General features: G+C 48.1%; 1 protein-coding gene across 1 annotated transcript in view; it reads left to right on the forward strand.

Annotated features, from left to right (window-relative positions):
* The window catches only part of dscaml1 (DS cell adhesion molecule like 1), a 164,420-nt gene extending 147,458 nt beyond the window's left edge, over window positions 1-16,962 (forward strand). Inside the window, exons 22-33 of the mRNA XM_088939931.1 lie at window positions 943-1,060; window positions 2,436-2,599; window positions 2,755-2,853; window positions 3,767-3,955; window positions 5,609-5,896; window positions 7,348-7,503; window positions 8,233-8,263; window positions 9,128-9,246; window positions 9,497-9,649; window positions 10,854-11,048; window positions 11,819-12,130; window positions 13,794-16,962. Of these exons, the coding sequence (XP_088796057.1) occupies window positions 943-1,060; window positions 2,436-2,599; window positions 2,755-2,853; window positions 3,767-3,955; window positions 5,609-5,896; window positions 7,348-7,503; window positions 8,233-8,263; window positions 9,128-9,246; window positions 9,497-9,649; window positions 10,854-11,048; window positions 11,819-12,130; window positions 13,794-14,251 (2,282 nt within the window). The 3' untranslated portion in view covers window positions 14,252-16,962. The remainder of the gene's footprint in view (window positions 1-942; window positions 1,061-2,435; window positions 2,600-2,754; window positions 2,854-3,766; window positions 3,956-5,608; window positions 5,897-7,347; window positions 7,504-8,232; window positions 8,264-9,127; window positions 9,247-9,496; window positions 9,650-10,853; window positions 11,049-11,818; window positions 12,131-13,793) is intronic.
* The last annotated feature ends 722 nt before the right edge of the window (window positions 16,963-17,684 follow it).

Raw genomic sequence — 17,684 nt, forward strand, 5'->3', positions numbered from 1 at the left:
CTTGAAAATGTCTTAATTAATGTTGTTTCTCTCATCTTGGCCTCCTCTGGCCGTTTTTTTCAAGATCTCTTGTGCAGCTGATTTCTGTTTTTTCCTGACATTTTAATTAGGCCTGTTAGGAAACCTCCAGTGCATTTTACCGGTTGTGACTGCATATTCCTTTTCCATTCCTACCTAAGCAAACGTCTGGCATATTTAAGCTTTCTGCACAATTACACATTTCTCCCATAACACCATTTTGTGGCACGGTAACACAGTAATTTGTTTAAATATTTCCCATCTCTAAAAAAACTAGATGGTGTGTTGAATCCTGTTGCAAATATCCATATATCTGCAAAGCTAGAATAAATCGATTGATAGATCAGTCTTATTCTCACTTATTTTCAATCAGAACGTTCTCAAAGCATTTTACATAAACTAGACATAACAAATGTACAGTAGCAGAAAAAGAATAATTGAGCAAATGCATAAAGACCAAATTAAAAGAATTAAAAGCTATTGGAAGTCAGTCTTGAGGCGAGATTTGTAAACGTGAGCAGAGGGGGTGTTTCTGACGAGGGCAGGAGTCATTCCAGAGACGAGGGGCTGCCAACGCACAGTGTGACGTCCTGGGAGCGTTGAGGAGCCTAGGAAGTGAGCGAGCTGGGACACGTAGGGACAGTAGTTCTAGAGGGCGATGTTTAACCATAACGAACCAGCGCTGTTGGTTAGAGTTGTCCTATAGCGCTATGCAACTAGCAAACACTAGTTACCAGCTTCGGGCGTGGTGTGCCAGTAATGTGTGCGGTTCTACATGGATTGGCTGGGACTAATGAGCGGATTAAATTTAGAACAGCTGCCTCTGACGCATAGTGTGACTGCACTTTGACAGGCAGTATGTAATCCACCAAACTGCTTTTCATTTCGGTCCTGTGTCTCTTTCTCCTGGGTTTGGTGCCTCAGCCCCAGCGAAGATCATCTCGTTCGGGGGCACAGTGACCACTCCTTGGATGAGGGACGTGCGCCTGTCCTGCACCTCCGTAGGGGAGCCCGCCCCTACCATCAAGTGGACCAAAGACAGGTCAGTGCCTCTCTCTTCATCGCTAGTCCTCCTCTTCTCCGTGTGCTCCCAAATTCTCCGTCTGGCTCCTGTCCTCTCCCTGCATTCTGCCCTCCCTCGCCTCCCCCCTCTCGTTTCCTGCGCCCTGCAGTGGGATCACCATCGTCACCGGGTCCTGTGCACCCTGGCCCAGTTCTGCCAAAGCCATAACGTGGGTGCAGGCGGACCGCTAACAACAACACGTACAGGAAGGAGGAGAAGATGAGAAGAGTCTTTGGTTTCTATAATATAGATTCATATACATACACACTTTTCACCTTGTCATCCAATGAAACAGTCAAAAGAGACAGGCAATCACAATAGATTAAACACTTAAAAACAACAGCTTGACGGACTTCGGAGTTAACTGACAGAATACGCTTCAGGTAAGTCGGAAAGACCGGATTTTCCCTGCAGTAATGGGGGAAATGCAGAAATAGTGAAGAAGGTAAAGATAAATATTGACATAGCTGTAAAATACAGAAATAGCAGCGGTAACCTGTAGGGGCAGATCAGCCGTTTGCGATGGGTGGTTTGTGTTTTGTGTACTTTCGCGAATTTTATTTAAACAGTACGTTTTTTATGCAGACAAATGAAATAAAGAGCAAGTGTATTTGTGAGAAAAAAGGCACAGTTTTCTTTGACTACATCGATTTTTTAAAAAAACGTTTTAAAAAATTTCAGATACAGTAATCTCGAGTCTGTGCTTGTGCTGTAATAACAGCGTTTTTTTGCTGAAAAGAATGTACAGTAATTTGTGGTTCAATGGCCATGCGGCAGTAACGTACTGCCTGGTCCCCCAGTTCTGAGTCCCTGGGGTCCCCTGGGACCTGGGAGAGGCCCAGAGCCCACCAGCAGTGTGTAGTGTGGAGGTGTAGAGGGTGATAGTACTTCTCTCGGGTCAGGAGCCCGAACGTTCAGTTCCTTCAAACTCTGCAGCAGCTTTTTAAGCGTTTGTCCGAAATCCACAAGGAACCAGAGCAAGGTCTCTTCTGAGGGTGATAGATGTCTTCTATCCATACATAGTCACCGACAGAATATCATATCGCTACTGGGTGTATGCGCAGGTTCGGACAAGTGATTTCTCTGCTGCTAGCCCTCTGACTTTTGGGGTGCCTGTAAGCTGCTCAGCCTTGCCTGTGAGGGTCACATCGTTACCCCCCCCATCAGTGCTGGTGCTGGAAGACAAAGGGCTTGCTGTGTGGATAATTTGAAGGGTTGTGGTAATACAAGAGAAGAGTAATATTGTAATGATCTGTCCTGGTGTCCTTTTGTGTGGCTTTTCCACACTTCTGTGAGGCATTGTGCCCAGCGCCCAGCCACTTACCCACGCTGTCTTGTTGACGTGTCACTGCAGTGAGGACCTGGCCATTCCTGTGACTGTGGACGGGCACCGCCTCATTCTGGCCAATGGCACGCTGGTCTTGCGCGCTGTCAAGGCAGAGGATTCTGGGTACTACACCTGCACGGCCACCAACACGCTGGGCTTCGACACCATCATCGTCAACCTGCTGGTACAAGGTAACGCACCTCGCCCTACTGTCATGCTGTCATTTGAGTGAAGCGCACAACGCACACTGGAAGCCTGGATAACCATAGGAGGGCACACTGAATTTGCAGACATGCAAGCCCAACAGTACCAGGGTGACCTGTGACAAGGGTCTGTGTCTTCACAGTGCCTCCAGACCAGCCTCGGCTCACTGTCTCCACCACCTCCACCTCCTCCATCACCCTGGCTTGGATCCCTGGAGACAATGGGGGCAGCTCCATCAGAGGTACAGTCTCTCTGCCCGTCTGTCTGACTGCCCGTGTGTCTGATTGTCTAGCCTGTATGTGACGAGTCACAGTGAGCCGGCAAGCTTTGACCCCAGCAGATAATGTTGGAGTCCTTGTCAGAGGTACAGTCTCTCTGCCTCTGTCTATGACTTGCCTGATTGCATCTGTCCGACTTGCATTGACGTGTTCGACTGCCAGCCCTCTCACTGAGTGTGTCCAGTTGACTGTTTTAGTCTGACAGGCTGAATGGCGAACAGGCTGTAAAATAGGGAGATCACAGTGGCCTGTGTGAATTAGAACAGAGTAATAAATGCTAACTCTAGTGCAACACCTCCATCTAGTGTCCACCAGAGAATCTAGCGCCTCAGCTACTCGGAAACAACAGCACTGTACTGACTATTGCAAAACATGTTGGGGCACTTTTGGCAGGAGATTCAGTGATGAAAACCTGCTGGTGTTTCATGAACACTGGTGTGTAAGGTGAGGTCAGAATGGAGCTCAGAGGGAAAGACATCAGCAGCACACGGCAACAGTGGGAGGAACAGTGTCCTCTAGGACCGTGATACCTGATCATTCTAACATCTGCAAGGTGAAACAGGCGAGAAGACATCAAAAACTGTCCGCTGAGAACTCCACAGAGCAGGAACCCACAGTCAGACTGCAGTACACTTTACTCCATGTGGATGGGAGGGGTGTCTTTCAGGGTGACCAGGCCCCCGTCCACAGAGAACATGTGCTCGACCAGAGGTTTGATGAGGACGCCAGTGTTGTCCACATGTCATGGCCGTCTTCAGGCCATTCTGACCTGTTAGTGTGTAACCCTGTGTGTCTCTCCAGCAGCAGCGGTGTGCTGTGTGTTTGTGTGTGTGTGTGTGTGTAACAGGCCATACTGAAGCTCTAGTTTTTCTCTAGGCTTTGTATTGCAGTACTCTGTTGACAACACGGAGGAGTGGAAGGACGTCTTCATCAGCTCCACAGAGCGCTCCTTCAAGCTCGACAACCTGCGCTGTGGCACCTGGTACAAGGTCAAGCTGGCTGCCAAGAACAGCGTGGGCGCTGGCCGCATCAGCGAGATCATTGAGGCCAAGACCCACGGCCGAGGTGATGGTTGTCTCCCGCACATCTGTATACTAAGTGATTTTAATCAGAGCCACTGGCACCATAAAATGCAACACATCCTGATATACAGACACACCCATAGATTGACAGGCACTCTGATATACACACACTGATGTACTGACGGACACTATGATACACCGAAACACCGATACATTGACAGATACTCAGACACCCCGATCTACTGACAGACACCCTGACAAGACACCCTTGACACACTCTGACACACTGAAAGACACCCTCATATGCTGACAGGCACCCTGACACACTGACACATTTTGACACACTGAGAGACACCCTGAAGCACTGAAACACTGATATACTGACAGACACACCGACACCCCAATATACAGGCACCCTGACAGACTGATATACGCTGACATTCTGACAGACACCCGACACACTGACAGTCACCCTGACAAACTGATAGACAAGCTGACACACTGACAGACACCCTGATATACTGAGTCACTCTGACACATTGACACTCAAACACTATGACACACTGAGACACCCTGATATACTGACAAGACACCTTGATATACTGACAGACACGCTGAAACCCCTGACACACTAACGGACACCCTGACACACTGACAGTCACCCTGACACACACCCTGATATACTGACAAACACCCTGATAGACAAGCTGACACACTGACAGACACCCTGATATACTGACAAGACACCCTTGACACACTCTTACACACTGACAGACACCATGATTCACTGATACACTCTGACAACCTGACAGACATGCTGAAACCCTGATATACTGACAGACACCCTCATATACTGACAGACACCATGACACACTGGCAGCCATCCTGATATAATGACACCCCGACATACTGACAGACATCCTGATATACTGACAGTCACTCTGACACACTTTCAGACACCCTGATATACTGAAAAACACTCTGACACACTGACAGACGCACTGACAGACATCCTGATATACTGCCAGACACCCTGATACATGAATATGCTACAATGTTACACTCGCCGAGACACTGACACTGACACACTGTGACAGAATCAGTGTCAGCTGTCAGTTCTGACTCCCAAGGGGCCGCACTCTACCAAGGGGAGGGCAGGAGTAGTTGGCCAGGGCTCTTTTGGTGAAACAGTAACAGACAGTAACAGCAGAGGCTTGTCAGACAATTGCAAGTTTGCATTTCTGTGAGGGACGTTCCCCTCCTCCAGTCAGTTTGGGGCTATTTGTGAGGGCTGAGTCTTTACTCCAGTCAGTGCGGGGCCTCTCCTCCAGTCAGCACTGCTTCTCCAGTACTGTTCCGTCTGTGACAGGTAAAGCAATGAGTGACTGGAAGGTGGGCGGATCTGTCTGGCCACTCTTCCTCACTCTCTCCCGTGTACTGTCAGTTTTAGTGGCTCCGAGACGAGATGTGAAGAACGCACAATTGGGGGGGGGGGAGGTTGTACGAAAAAATAATTGATCTAACTATTCTTAAATAATTGCTTGTGGCTCTTTGACACTTCACATTGCATTTTCCTGGCAGCCTGCACAAGTTAGGTGTGCCTGCATTGACTCACTGCCCCTCAGCCCCTGAGCCACTGCCTTGTATGAGTACCCATTTACTGACGCTGCCTCTCCTTGCGCTGTCTGTGACCCAGAGCCTCAGTTCAACAAGGACCAGCACCTCTTCACCCACATCAACTCCACCCACGCGCGGCTCAACCTCCAGGGCTGGAGCAGCGGCGGCTGCCCCATCACCGCCATCCTCCTGGAGTTCCGGCCCAAGGGCACCTGGGCCTGGCACGCCCTGCGCACCAACATCACCTCCGACGTCTTCCTTGCCGAGCTGCGGGAGGCTACCTGGTACGAGCTCAAGATGAAGGCCTGCAACAGTGCTGGCTGTGGCAATGAAACCTCCCAGTTTGCCACGCTGGACTACGATGGAAGTGAGTAACCACCCAGCTTCCATCCGTCTTCCATTCACTTGGTCCAGTACAGCGTCGAGGGGGGGCTGGAGCCTGTCCCAGCAAGCAGCAGGCACAAGGCAGGATACACGCTGGATGGGACGCCAGTCCATTGCTGGACACACGCACTCACAGCAGGGCTGTGTTTCCCAGAAGACATTTAACCGCCCAGCATGTCTTTGGACTCTGGGTGGAAACCTGTGCAGACACGGGGAGAACACACACCCTCCACACAGAAAGCAGTGCTGCAGGGCAGTAGCACTAACCACCGCACCACCGTGCCACCCATCACACTACCCAGACTTGCAGTTCCACATCCCACAACCGAAAACACTAAACACTTACACTGTGAGCTGTATGCCTGCACCCATTGCTTTGATATATATCCTGTGTTGTTTTTGCACAAGATTCTCTTTCCTGTTGTCGGTTTGAAGAATTTGCAAATGCGCCAAGTCTGGAAACCCTGACAGTCAGCATGTGTTGAGAAATGTCAGTAAGAGCACAGTCTCTAGGTCACTTTCACCCGCCGACAGCGCAGGCCAGAGCAGAAGTGAGACAGGTCAGACTCAGCTCTGCAAACTGCTGCCATCACAAGACATCTAACCTCATATGGCAACCATTAGACAAATATCTGTACTTAAACCACAGCTCCAGTCCTGGACAGCTGGAGGCTTTCTGGTTTCCTTTCCACCTGAGCACTTAATTTGCATAACTGAAATGAATTGGACAAGCTGAAGCCTTTCCCTGTTCTTAAGGCGAATATAATTCGAGGTCAGGAATTTGGTTCCCCTGATTTAACCTTCCCACTGAGTGGCTGTTTGACCTTTGAACCCCTTTTCTCATTCCCTGTCATCCTTCAAAGGAATTGTGCATGTTAATGGACATTATCCAACAAGAGCACATTAGATGACAAAATATGGTGCCCGAACCGTGCAGGGCAACCCATGTCAAGTGATGAACCTGCAAAAGCACTTATCAAAATGTCATACCAGGCGTGAAAGGGCAACAGAAAAATCCCATCATATGTAATGGCGTAGTGTCTTGTATTACAAGCTTGTCAATACCACATTTCTGACTTCTGTAAAATGCAGCCTTGAGATCAGTTCGTATGTAAAGAGGTGTTATAAATCTGTCTAATCAAACCACAACAAGAACCTTTTCAAGCCGATTCTACCCTTCTGTATAGGGAACCACACCGTTGGGTGGGACAGAAATCTGAACGTATTAAAGAGTATAATACTGTACGGCAGAGTAGGGCAGTGCCTCATGGTCGAGCCCAGCGTCTTGAGGACAGCTCAGATCGGCACTAGGCACTGGCCCTACAGGTGCTACAGGGGCCACAGTCTGGCAACACTGCAGTCCGGTTGTCCCCAGTGTGGCTGTGCAACATGTGTTTCCATTGCCATCCCTTTCTCCTCTGCCCCCCTCTCCAGGTACCATCCCCCCGATCAAGTCGGCCCGGGGGGAGGGGGACGATGTGAAGAAGCTGTTCAGCATCGCCTGCCCCGTCATCCTGGTCACGCTGGGCGTGGCCCTGCTCTTCATCATCCGCAAGAAGCGCAAGGAGAAGAGGCTGAAGAGGCTGAGGGGTGAGAGAGGGACTTGCACACTGTAGCACAGTTCACAATGAGGGGATTTTGTCTGTGACAGCAGTTCGTAATCAGGGCATAGTAAGAATTTAGTACATCCATCTCCACCTGTTCTGTAGCCACATTATCCAGTATGCCAGAGCCTATCCCAGCAAGCAGTGGAGCACAAAGATACACCCTGGATGTGACACCAGTCCATCGCAGAGCACACACAGACACACACACACACACACACACACTCACTCACTCACACCAGGGCCGGTTTTCCCAGAAGCCAGTTAACTTATCAGCATGAGTTAGGACTGTGGGAGGAAACTGGAGCAGCTGGAGGACTGGAGAACATGTGAACTCCACACAGACAGCACCGCAGGAATTGAACCCAGGGCCTCAGAGCTGACCACTGCACCACCTTTCCACTCACTTACAGCACAGCACACCATATTATAGCAGGAAGTAGAGCATTAAAACATTACAATGCAGTGTAATGCAGGTGAAGCTCCACAACCCAGTCACACAATGAATACTGTGCAATAACAAGACACAGTCAGCCAAACCTTTGGCATTAGAGACAATTTTGGGTGACAGTTCCCAACACACTTTCCTTGGAGTCAGCTGTGCACAGCAGTACTGTGTCACACTGTTTCTCACTGGACCCTCAGTCTTCCTACAGTGTTATGTGTAATGCATTTTACTTGCATTATTATATGCTGTTGTTATTTTCCTTTTCAGATGCTAAAAGCCTGGCTGAAATGCTGATTAGGTAAGGTATATTGTCTTATGATCACTGGTTGTAAATGCCAGCTTTCTAAATCAAATCAAAGTTTATTTATCAAATGCACAACAATACAGCGTGCAGCAGTAGTTGCTGGCAATGAAATGTCTTTTCTGCGAGCTCACAAAAATCACAAAATTCACAAAAACACAAAAATCACAAAATTGAGGTTACAAAACTCGTGGCGCTAGCTGGATTTGAACACCCGACCTCGCGCTTATAAGTCAGTCACTTAAACCATCACGCCACTGGCGCAGTCAGTTCTTTCAGACTTGCCGTTAAAATTGTAATTAACCTTTAATGGATTGCTTTTCACTGTCGCAAAACTGATTCACGCACAGGCGACAATGTGCAAGCAAGCTGAAATGTTTTTGTAGCTGTCCAAGGAGAAAGGAATTCAGAGCCCTTCCGCCTTGGTCAGGGGAAGCGGTCACTCCAGTAGTTCTGCCTGCGGACATGCCTGGTGTTAATCCTGGAGCTCAGCAGCACTGAGGAATCAGCAGAAAAAACAGCATGTGGCTTGTACAAGCTCTGAAGTGGCTGACCCGTTCACCTCGTGTGCAGTGCGTTGAGAAAGCAGGAAGCAAGGTCACTGTGATCAGTCTTGTTAAGCAGTTGACTGAATGAGTACAGAAATGTATAACTCAAGTGTAGTGGAACACTGGCAGTCCTAACTGTGGAGAAGCCTGGCTACACAGGAAACTTATTTTGCTATTATAACCTTCCATGTTGCACTGAGGATAGGACAGATCTTCCCAATAACACGCCCTGTCTCCACCCCTGGGGCTTTTTATCACCTGTGGTGAAAAATTCTTATGTCTCCGCCTTCCTCTCTCTCCCTCCCTGGAGCAGTAAGAATAACCGCAGTTTCGACACGCCAGTGAAGGGGCCCCCCCAGGGCCCCAGGCTTCACATCGACATCCCCCGCGTGCAGCTGCTGATCGAGGACAAGGAGGGCATCAAACAGCTGGGTAAGTCTGTCCGTCCTGAGAGCTGGTCATGTGTCCATTCGCCCGTCTGTCGATGTCTCAGGAATCTGACTGATCTGTGGGAATCTGCCGGCCAGCTGATATGTCTATAAGTTGCTTCGGTGTTTGTAGGGCTGCTCTTCAAGAGCAGTAAGGTCCTGCTTTCCCTCTGTGTCCATACCATTGTGCGCATTTCCACACGCCAAGCCAATCCCGCTCTCTAACACTGTTCCCCGTCCCCCGACGCTGACAGGTGAAGACAAAGCCACCATCCCCGTGACGGACACCGAGTTCAGCCAATCGGTGAACCCTCAGAGCTTCTGCACGGGCGTGTCTCTGCACCACCCCGCCCTCATCCAGAACACCGGCCCCCTGATCGACATGTCGGACATCCGGCCCGGCACCAGTGAGTACGACCGCACCGCGGCCACTCCATCGACTTCATGCCATCGGTCTCAAGCCTTGTACAGCGCCTCTCGATCCAGGGCATTCTCAGGGCACTCTCTACAAATTAAATATGGAAGGAAGTACAATAAACAGAAAATAATAATAATGATGACGATGTTAATAACAATAATGCCAAAAATGTTAAATGAAAACTAGGTTACAAAACTGAAGGCTAAGCGTTCAGGGTGACCCCTAGACACGGGCGGGAGGGGAGGTGCAACAGGTTGAATGATAAATTAAAGACGGAGCAAGTTTTTGTTCCTGGGAATCCCCACTCCACAGCTTTTAGTAGAGCTTCCCCAGCCCTACCTTTGTGATCTGCCTGCGTACTTCCCCCAATCCTAGTGTTCACTCTGTATGTCTAAGATTTCTAGTTGTGGGTGACTCAGGATTCGGTTAGGTTAACAGCAATAAGACCGAGGTGATGTTGGACCGTCTAAAACTCAGTGATGCATAAATTTTCCCCTCAAATTCTGTGAAAAACTTGTGAAAACTTGTGTGGGGTACTTTTCTGACTCGTACCCATCTTTCGAAACATGTCTGCAAAACCTGCCACACATCCTTCTTCCATTTAGGAAACAACCTTTTTAAGACCAATTCTTTCTCTAACTGATGTTGAGAAATTAGCCCATGCTGTCGTCTCCTCAGGCCTAGACTCCTGCAATGTTTTGCTAGCTTGATCACCCAAGAAATGACTTCAGAAACTAGTTTTTTAATCAAGTGCTGACCAAGTGTAAAAGGTCCAAACATATTTCTCCTGTGCTGAAAAACCCACAGTGACCGGTCTTAGAGGACAGACTTCTTTCATTGAGATTCTCTATTATAGAGTTTGTCTCCTGCCCCTCTTATTACAGTATATCCCCGTGTGGACCAGCTCGCTGGCTACAGGCCTGTTGAGCAGCAGCCCCAGTCGCTCGCGGGGATCTGGGCCCGAGTGTGTGAGCTCCTCAGGCCTGAGACAGAGAGCTGCGATCCTCCCCTGGAGAGAGGATGCAGTAGTGAGTAAACTCCACGAAGAAGTGCGTCTTAATCAGCACCGATTTCAACCCCTAGCCTGCCAACAGGAGGGCCGGAGCCCTGCCCAGCATGCCACACTGCCCCGCTCCCGGTGCGCTGAAACGGGATTTGTCAATATGCCGCCTGCTTCCCTCTCCCTCTCCCAGATCCGGTCTCCCGTAAGAGCGTGAAGTCCGCCCACAGCACCCGCAACCGCTACTCCAGCCAGTGGACGCTGACCAAGTGCCAGGCCTCCACGCCGGCTCGCACCCTCACCTCCGACTGGCGCACCGTGGGCTCGCAGCACGGCATCACCGTCACCGAGAGCGACAGCTACAGCGCCAGCCTGTCCCAGGACACAGGTGCCCGTCGCCGCCCCGATGCCCTCGGTATCCTCACGTAGAATTTCCCTGCATTGTGAAAACAGACGTCAGACTGGCAGCGGTCATGAACTTCCTCCATTTCATCCATCCATTATCTAACCACTTTATCCAATTCAGGGTGGCGGGAGGGCTGGAGTCTATCCCAGCAAGCAACAGGCACAAGGCAGGACACACCCTGGACAGAGTGCCAGTCCTCTGCAGGGCACACACAGACAGACACACACACACACACAAAGGTCATTTTCTGAGAAGCCAGTTAACCGCCCCAGCATGTCTTTGGACTGTGGGAGGAAACAGGAGCACCCGGAGGAAACCCAAGTGAACTTGGAGAGAACATACAAACTCCACACAGACAGCACTCCAGGAATTGAACCCAGGGCCCCAGCTCTTTTTAAATTTTAAATTTCCATATAGGCAACACTGACATTTCTTAAACAGACTGATCTCACATCTCACACTTGGATCTCATGTGCATTTTCAGCAGATGTGTCTCCCTCCTGCTGCATGCAAAGAGCCAATTCAGAAGGAGCCCTTCCACACACACAGATGAAACCTTACACTGCCCTCTGAGCACTGACCAGGACCAGCTCGGATACTCTTCCGAGACCTGACAAGATCAGGCTACAAGGTGGTGGTGCTGCTGAAACGTATGATGAACCCAGAACCCTACACAAGCACTCCGCCACTCGCCATCTTTCTCAGCACCTCTCCTCATGCCCTGCGCCTTGTCTCCGTGTCGCCCCCTGCAGACAAGGGCCGGAACAGCATGGTGTCCACGGAGAGCGCGTCCTCCACCTACGAGGAGCTGGCCCGCGCCTACGAGCACGCCAAGCTGGAGGAGCAGCTGCAGCACGCCAAGTTCGAGATCACCGAGTGCTTCATCTCCGACAGCTCCTCCGACCAGATGACCACGGGCACCAACGAGAACGCGGACAGCATGACCTCCATGAGCACGCCCTCCGAGCCGGGCATCTGCCGCTTCACCGCCTCGCCGCCCAAGCCGCAGGACTACGACCGCGGGAAGAACGTGGCCGTGCCCATCCCCCACCGCGCCAACAAGAGTGAGTGCCGCCCCCGGTCTGTGAAGCTCGTCAGATGACCTCGTCACGGAGCTGCTGTCACTCGTTCCAGAATTCCATTAGCGGGAGTGCTTATTACCCGATAATGGCATTTGGCATTTTTATTAGTATTGGGAGTATGCGTTCGTCATGTGGTTCACCAACAGTGAACTAAAATAACGTCTCTTCAGAAATCACTGTTATGCATGAGATTATTCCCAAAGATGGGATGCGTGTTAAACCAGGTGGCACCAATGCTGCTTCCTCCAGCCTAGATTTGAGTCTCTTGCTGTTACTACTAGTAGGAGCGTTTAAATGTTTCTGCAATGAAAGCATGACCAGATACAAGTGTGAGCTCGTTCACATCATGTCAGCAACTGTAATAGATCTGGGGAAACTGTAAATGTGAAACCCAAACAGAGAAATGATGGGACTTCATCCGACTCGGACCTCAGACTTCGATCTTACATTAAGGTCTCTCATCAAGAGCAATATTGCTAAAATCAGATAATTTCTTGCCTTGTCTGGGAGCAGAAAGTGAGATCTCATCTGTGTTCTACCGTGACTGGACGGTGGCAGTGCTGAGGTTGGTTGCTGAGGATTCACGCTCTGTCATGTCTGCAGCTTGTATAGAACGCAGCTGCTAGAGGTCTAATGGCAAAAAAGCAAAGGTTGGCTTCGCTGCAGTGGCTTCCAGTATGCTATAGAATTGATTTAAAAAATGTATTGATAACATAGAAAGCAGTTACTATAAAGGCCCCTGATGTTAGATAACTGAGAATGTGTCTCTGTGCCAGCATTCAGAGATCACATGACACTGACCTTCTCTTTCAAGAGTGAGGTGCAAGTGACATCCACCCAAGACCAGTCACTGAATTAACTGCTAGAAAATGTACATTATTTTGTTTTTTGTTGCCATCAGTGGTTATGTTGGATATTGCTTTAAGCTTCTAGTTTTCCACTTGTATTTGGTTTTTAAAGGTATTTTGTTTGTAAAGAGATGTTTCTAGGCATCATATCAATTGTTTTATTATTTCTATTACAATAGTGGTTTTGTTTTACTGAAGGTAATATTGATTTTTCTGCTTGTAAATTACACAATACATTTTTTCTATATATTTCTTATATTCTGCAAATAACAGTAGCAAACAGGTTTTAAATGATACAAAATGACTGGTAAGAGTGTTCGTGTTACACATTATAGACTGTATAAATATGACAAGAATGCTATAAACTTATTCAAACTAATCGGCGAGAATTTCATCTTGTCAAAAAAATGGGCATGTTCAGTCCCCGTGCTGACACAGAAAGCACTGTCTGCCATTCTGCATCGCTTCAGGGAGCTTCACACTACACACAGGGCCCTGTGCTTGGTCTGTCCTGTCGGGTTTATGGCCTTTTTTTTTTACACATTCACTGTGTTCTTTATCAGTAAGAAGCAGCTGTAGAGTGGATGGTTGATGTTTAAAAAGACTGTTTCAATATCCCAAATTATACCGTAAAAGTAATGATAGTGGGTTGCTGTGCCATGTGTCTGTTTATATATAAATCAGGCTTTTGTCCTTAAGAATGGCTATCACACATTTACGAACCAGCCCGGGACTGTCTTTTGTTTGCATCTGTTTTGCGATTCACTTTCTCTTTTGTCCCCTCTCCTGTCCTCCAGGCGATTACTGCAACCTCCCCCTCTACATGAAGACGGACCCCTTCTTCCGCAAGCAGCCGGAGCTGCATGACCCCTGCCCCGTGGTGCCGCCCCGCGAGGCCTCCATCCGCAGCCTGGCGGCAAGGGCCTATCACACGCAGGCCGCACGTCACATGACTTTGGACCCAGGCAGCAGTAGCAAGCAAGCGCTTACCCTGGCCCATCCTGGGGTGGGCATGGGAGGGAGCTCGGGCACAGCCACGCTGCCCCAGAGGACTCTCACCATGCCAGGCTCGGCGGCGGCCAGTACCAGCGCCGCTGCCGCGGCTGCATCAGCCAGTGCGTCCGGCACCAATCCCACCGCTGCCGCCAAAATAGGTGGTTCTAGAGACTCCTTATTAGAGGGCAACTCAGCTGGCTTGGGCAGACTGCAGAAGCAAGGAGCCGGAGCGTATTCCAAGTCTTATACACTAGTGTAGGCGACTACTACTGGTGTAATCTTCAGACATTGCTATGATCTACGCCACTGGTGTCATCTTTTACACCAAGACTCCTCCACTCTCTCACCTTTGTCACCTCCCTCTGAAAAACATGCAAACCCCCTAGCTACCCTCTTTCTTCATTAGAAATGAATCACTCCTAATTTTCCGTGATGGGAAACTGTACCCACGTCCTAGTGTATGAATCTCGGGGGAGCTTGGACCCAGTGGAATATGAGGTCCCTTATCTCTTCTGCTCTCTTGCAGCAATATGTGGAAAACTGTTTCAAGGACTTCATCTTAAACAGCCATGTTGGAGTTTAGTGGCTTTTCTCCCCACTCTATAATCTGAAGTATTGTTTTATAATGGGAAGAAAACAAATGTATTTGAAATGGATGAGATATGAATTGTTTCATTATTTTTTTTATGAAACACGTGCACTACTTGGAGTTAACCCAACCTCCAAATTCTGATTCATATATATAGATATATATGTGTTTGTACACACAGGCAATCAAAGAACCCCTCTGAGGTTTTTTTTAACTAATTTAAACATTCATAACTCCCATTCCCATTTTATCATGACATTAAGGGAGCAGTTAGGGTTTGCATTGTATCTGAAAGGATACTAAACACAAGCGTAATGGAGCGAGAGTGTGTCATGTGACTCTGGAAACCCAAGGTCGGATTGCTGCTCTCCTCAGGAACACTGACGCTGAGAGTAAAGCACAGGGCAGACAAGTAAGAACTGTTGTCTATGATCAGTTGTTTTCTTTAAGGTTTGCTCTACCGCTTGAGATATTGAAGCACATTACATACGGACCCAGCTGCTCAAAAGCTCCATTAAAAGCAGCTTCACCCCCCCCCCATCCTTCCCGTCATCGCTCAATCTGCACACTGTGATCGCACGGCAGAGTCTCCCTCAGAGACGTGCTGTGTAGTAGCCTCTCTAGTTTTTGTGTTACCCTGCTGCCTCCTGACCCCCCCATCCTCAGGTCAAGTTTCAGGGAACCCAGAGGAGGGAGCGAGAGAAGAAATCTAGCGCCTAGGACCTGTCCCCAAAGCCCCTGGAATTCAGCACGGTCTACTTGTCCGTTTGGAGTTGATCACAAGCCTGATGGGGATCGTCTACGTGTGTAAGCGCAATTGTTATATTCATGTACACGTGTGATTTTTTACATACTGTACATGCCCATACCGATTATAACAACACATGTATAGACTGCGATATTGATATACATGTGTATGCATCTGTAGATTATATACATGTTTATGCATGTATAGATTGTTATATTCAGATACATGTATATTTTATATATATGTTTATATGCGTACAGATTGTTATACCTATATCCAGGCCTAAGCTAACAATTAGAACACAGAACTGGTTCACTTTGCAGGGCTTGGAGAAAGACAAGACCATCTTTGGCTTTGATGATCACACAGAACATTGTTTCTTCCCACCACAACCCAATTGACATGTATTTGTAGGATTCCCCATGGAACGTGCTGTAAGCCAGTACCCTCCCTAACTGTAAATTAGTGTTTTTTTCCCCAGACTACACTGCTGAGATCCTGTGTTCGGTCTTGCAATCAGCTAAGCAACACCTGGATTGCTCACTGGTAGTAAGCAAGCTAGAAGCTTGACTTTTTTTAATAGTGCTATGGATGGCATATTTTTGACACTACAGAAATACTATAATATACATGGTATTTAACATTTTCATAACAATATGAAAAAAGTTCACCTTATTTTTTATAGCTATATAAACCTTTTACTGCCAAAATGCATAATTATTTCTAATCCCTTCCAGAAACTGGAACATTGCTTATTAGACTTGGAAGCTCTGTCCGTTTGACCTACACCCATTCTGAACTGCCAGTGGAATCACTGCCCCCCGGCCTAGTGAAGGTCACAGGACCTCTGGAACCCGAGACGTAGCACTGCAGAGGTCACGTCCCCCCTACGAGACAGCACAGTACAGGCCGTTCAACTCCTGGGGTGCAGGGGAGGTCACGGCCTCGTAAAGGCCAGTTTAGCCAGTTGCAATCAGGGACTCCTTAACTCCAACCTGTCGTGCAAAAAAAGAGTGCAGGAGGAGTCAGGAAACTCCTCCCCTGACTTAGCCCCTCCCCCCATCATCAGACCACACCCACCCCCTTCACTTCCTGCCCTTGCAGCCCCTCCCACCATCGTTTATAAACTACAAAACAATCTCTTGTATATACGAATCTCTTTTGTATAAATAATAACTATTTTCGTCATCTTCAGAATTATCCAGGGCACAAAAAGCTTTGTTGTTGTAAGTTAAATAACGGGGGGGAAATTAAGACATTAACCTTGCTTTATGAAAGAGGCAAGTAATGCCATCTAAGTAAATTTAAAAAATTCTAAGATTTGGCTTTTAACTTTCCTTTTTCTTAAAAGATTTTTCTGTTGAATTTTTTTATTCTGTTTTTTTCACAGTTATTTTTGTGTTGTTGATCGTTTTTAACTTTTGGGAATTTCTGTTGACTTTCTTTGGGATTCTCTCATTGAAGAGGCGGTGCATGCTCTTAAAACTTTTGCTTAACAGAAAGGATTCCTGACTCTTCTTGAAAAGTTGCTTCTATTTGCAAATGCTTGTGTTTAATGAGACATTTTCTATAAAACCAAACAAAACAAAAAAAAGAGTAATCAACACCTTGTGCAATAAAGGCTATCTTTCTATGAGCGCAGTGTCCAGTTTTGTGATCATCCGCATGGGAAAATGAACAGGAATGGGAAGGGAGTGGGGAATGGGTGAGGGAATTTAAAAGTGTTTGTCCAGCACAGATCTGTGTGGGAGAAATTTTGACGCAAAGAACACAGGTGGAAACAGTGGGAGTGCATTTAAAACCGAGAACAGGAGGCACCTTTTTCCCCCACAAAGGGTGACAGGGGTGTGGGACATGCTGCTCAGCCATGTGTTGAAGCCGCTGTTTTCGCTTCTCTCAAGACAGCTGAATGAGATCCTGCAATCAGGACACAAAGAGTGGTGGGAGAGTGGAACAGGCTACCCAGCCTTGTGACTGAACTGATACTTTGGCTTTATACAAGAACCAGCTCGATAATTATTTACACATCGTTTTGAAAAACAAAACCATTACACATTTTTTTGCATAACTAGGTCATGTAAGCAAATGACATTCAATATGCATAAAATGTGTGTGTGAGACTTGAATCTAGAGCCTAGAAAAAAGGCAAAACATCGAGTCTCTGGAAATTGCTAATATATTAATGGAATATTCATTCTGCGTTTACAAAAGACAACATTTTGTGCAGCTCCTGGAGGAAACCCAAGTGCACATGGGGAGAACATGCAGACTCCACACAGACAGCACCTCAGATTGAACCCAGGGCCCCTGCGCTGCGAGACACCAATGTGCAGTCACGCCACCCTCTAGCCACTG

Source organism: Atractosteus spatula, chromosome 22 (assembly GCF_055471065.1).
Source record: "Atractosteus spatula isolate fAtrSpa1 chromosome 22, fAtrSpa1.hap1, whole genome shotgun sequence".
In the NCBI taxonomy this organism is placed as follows: domain Eukaryota; kingdom Metazoa; phylum Chordata; class Actinopteri; order Semionotiformes; family Lepisosteidae; genus Atractosteus; species Atractosteus spatula.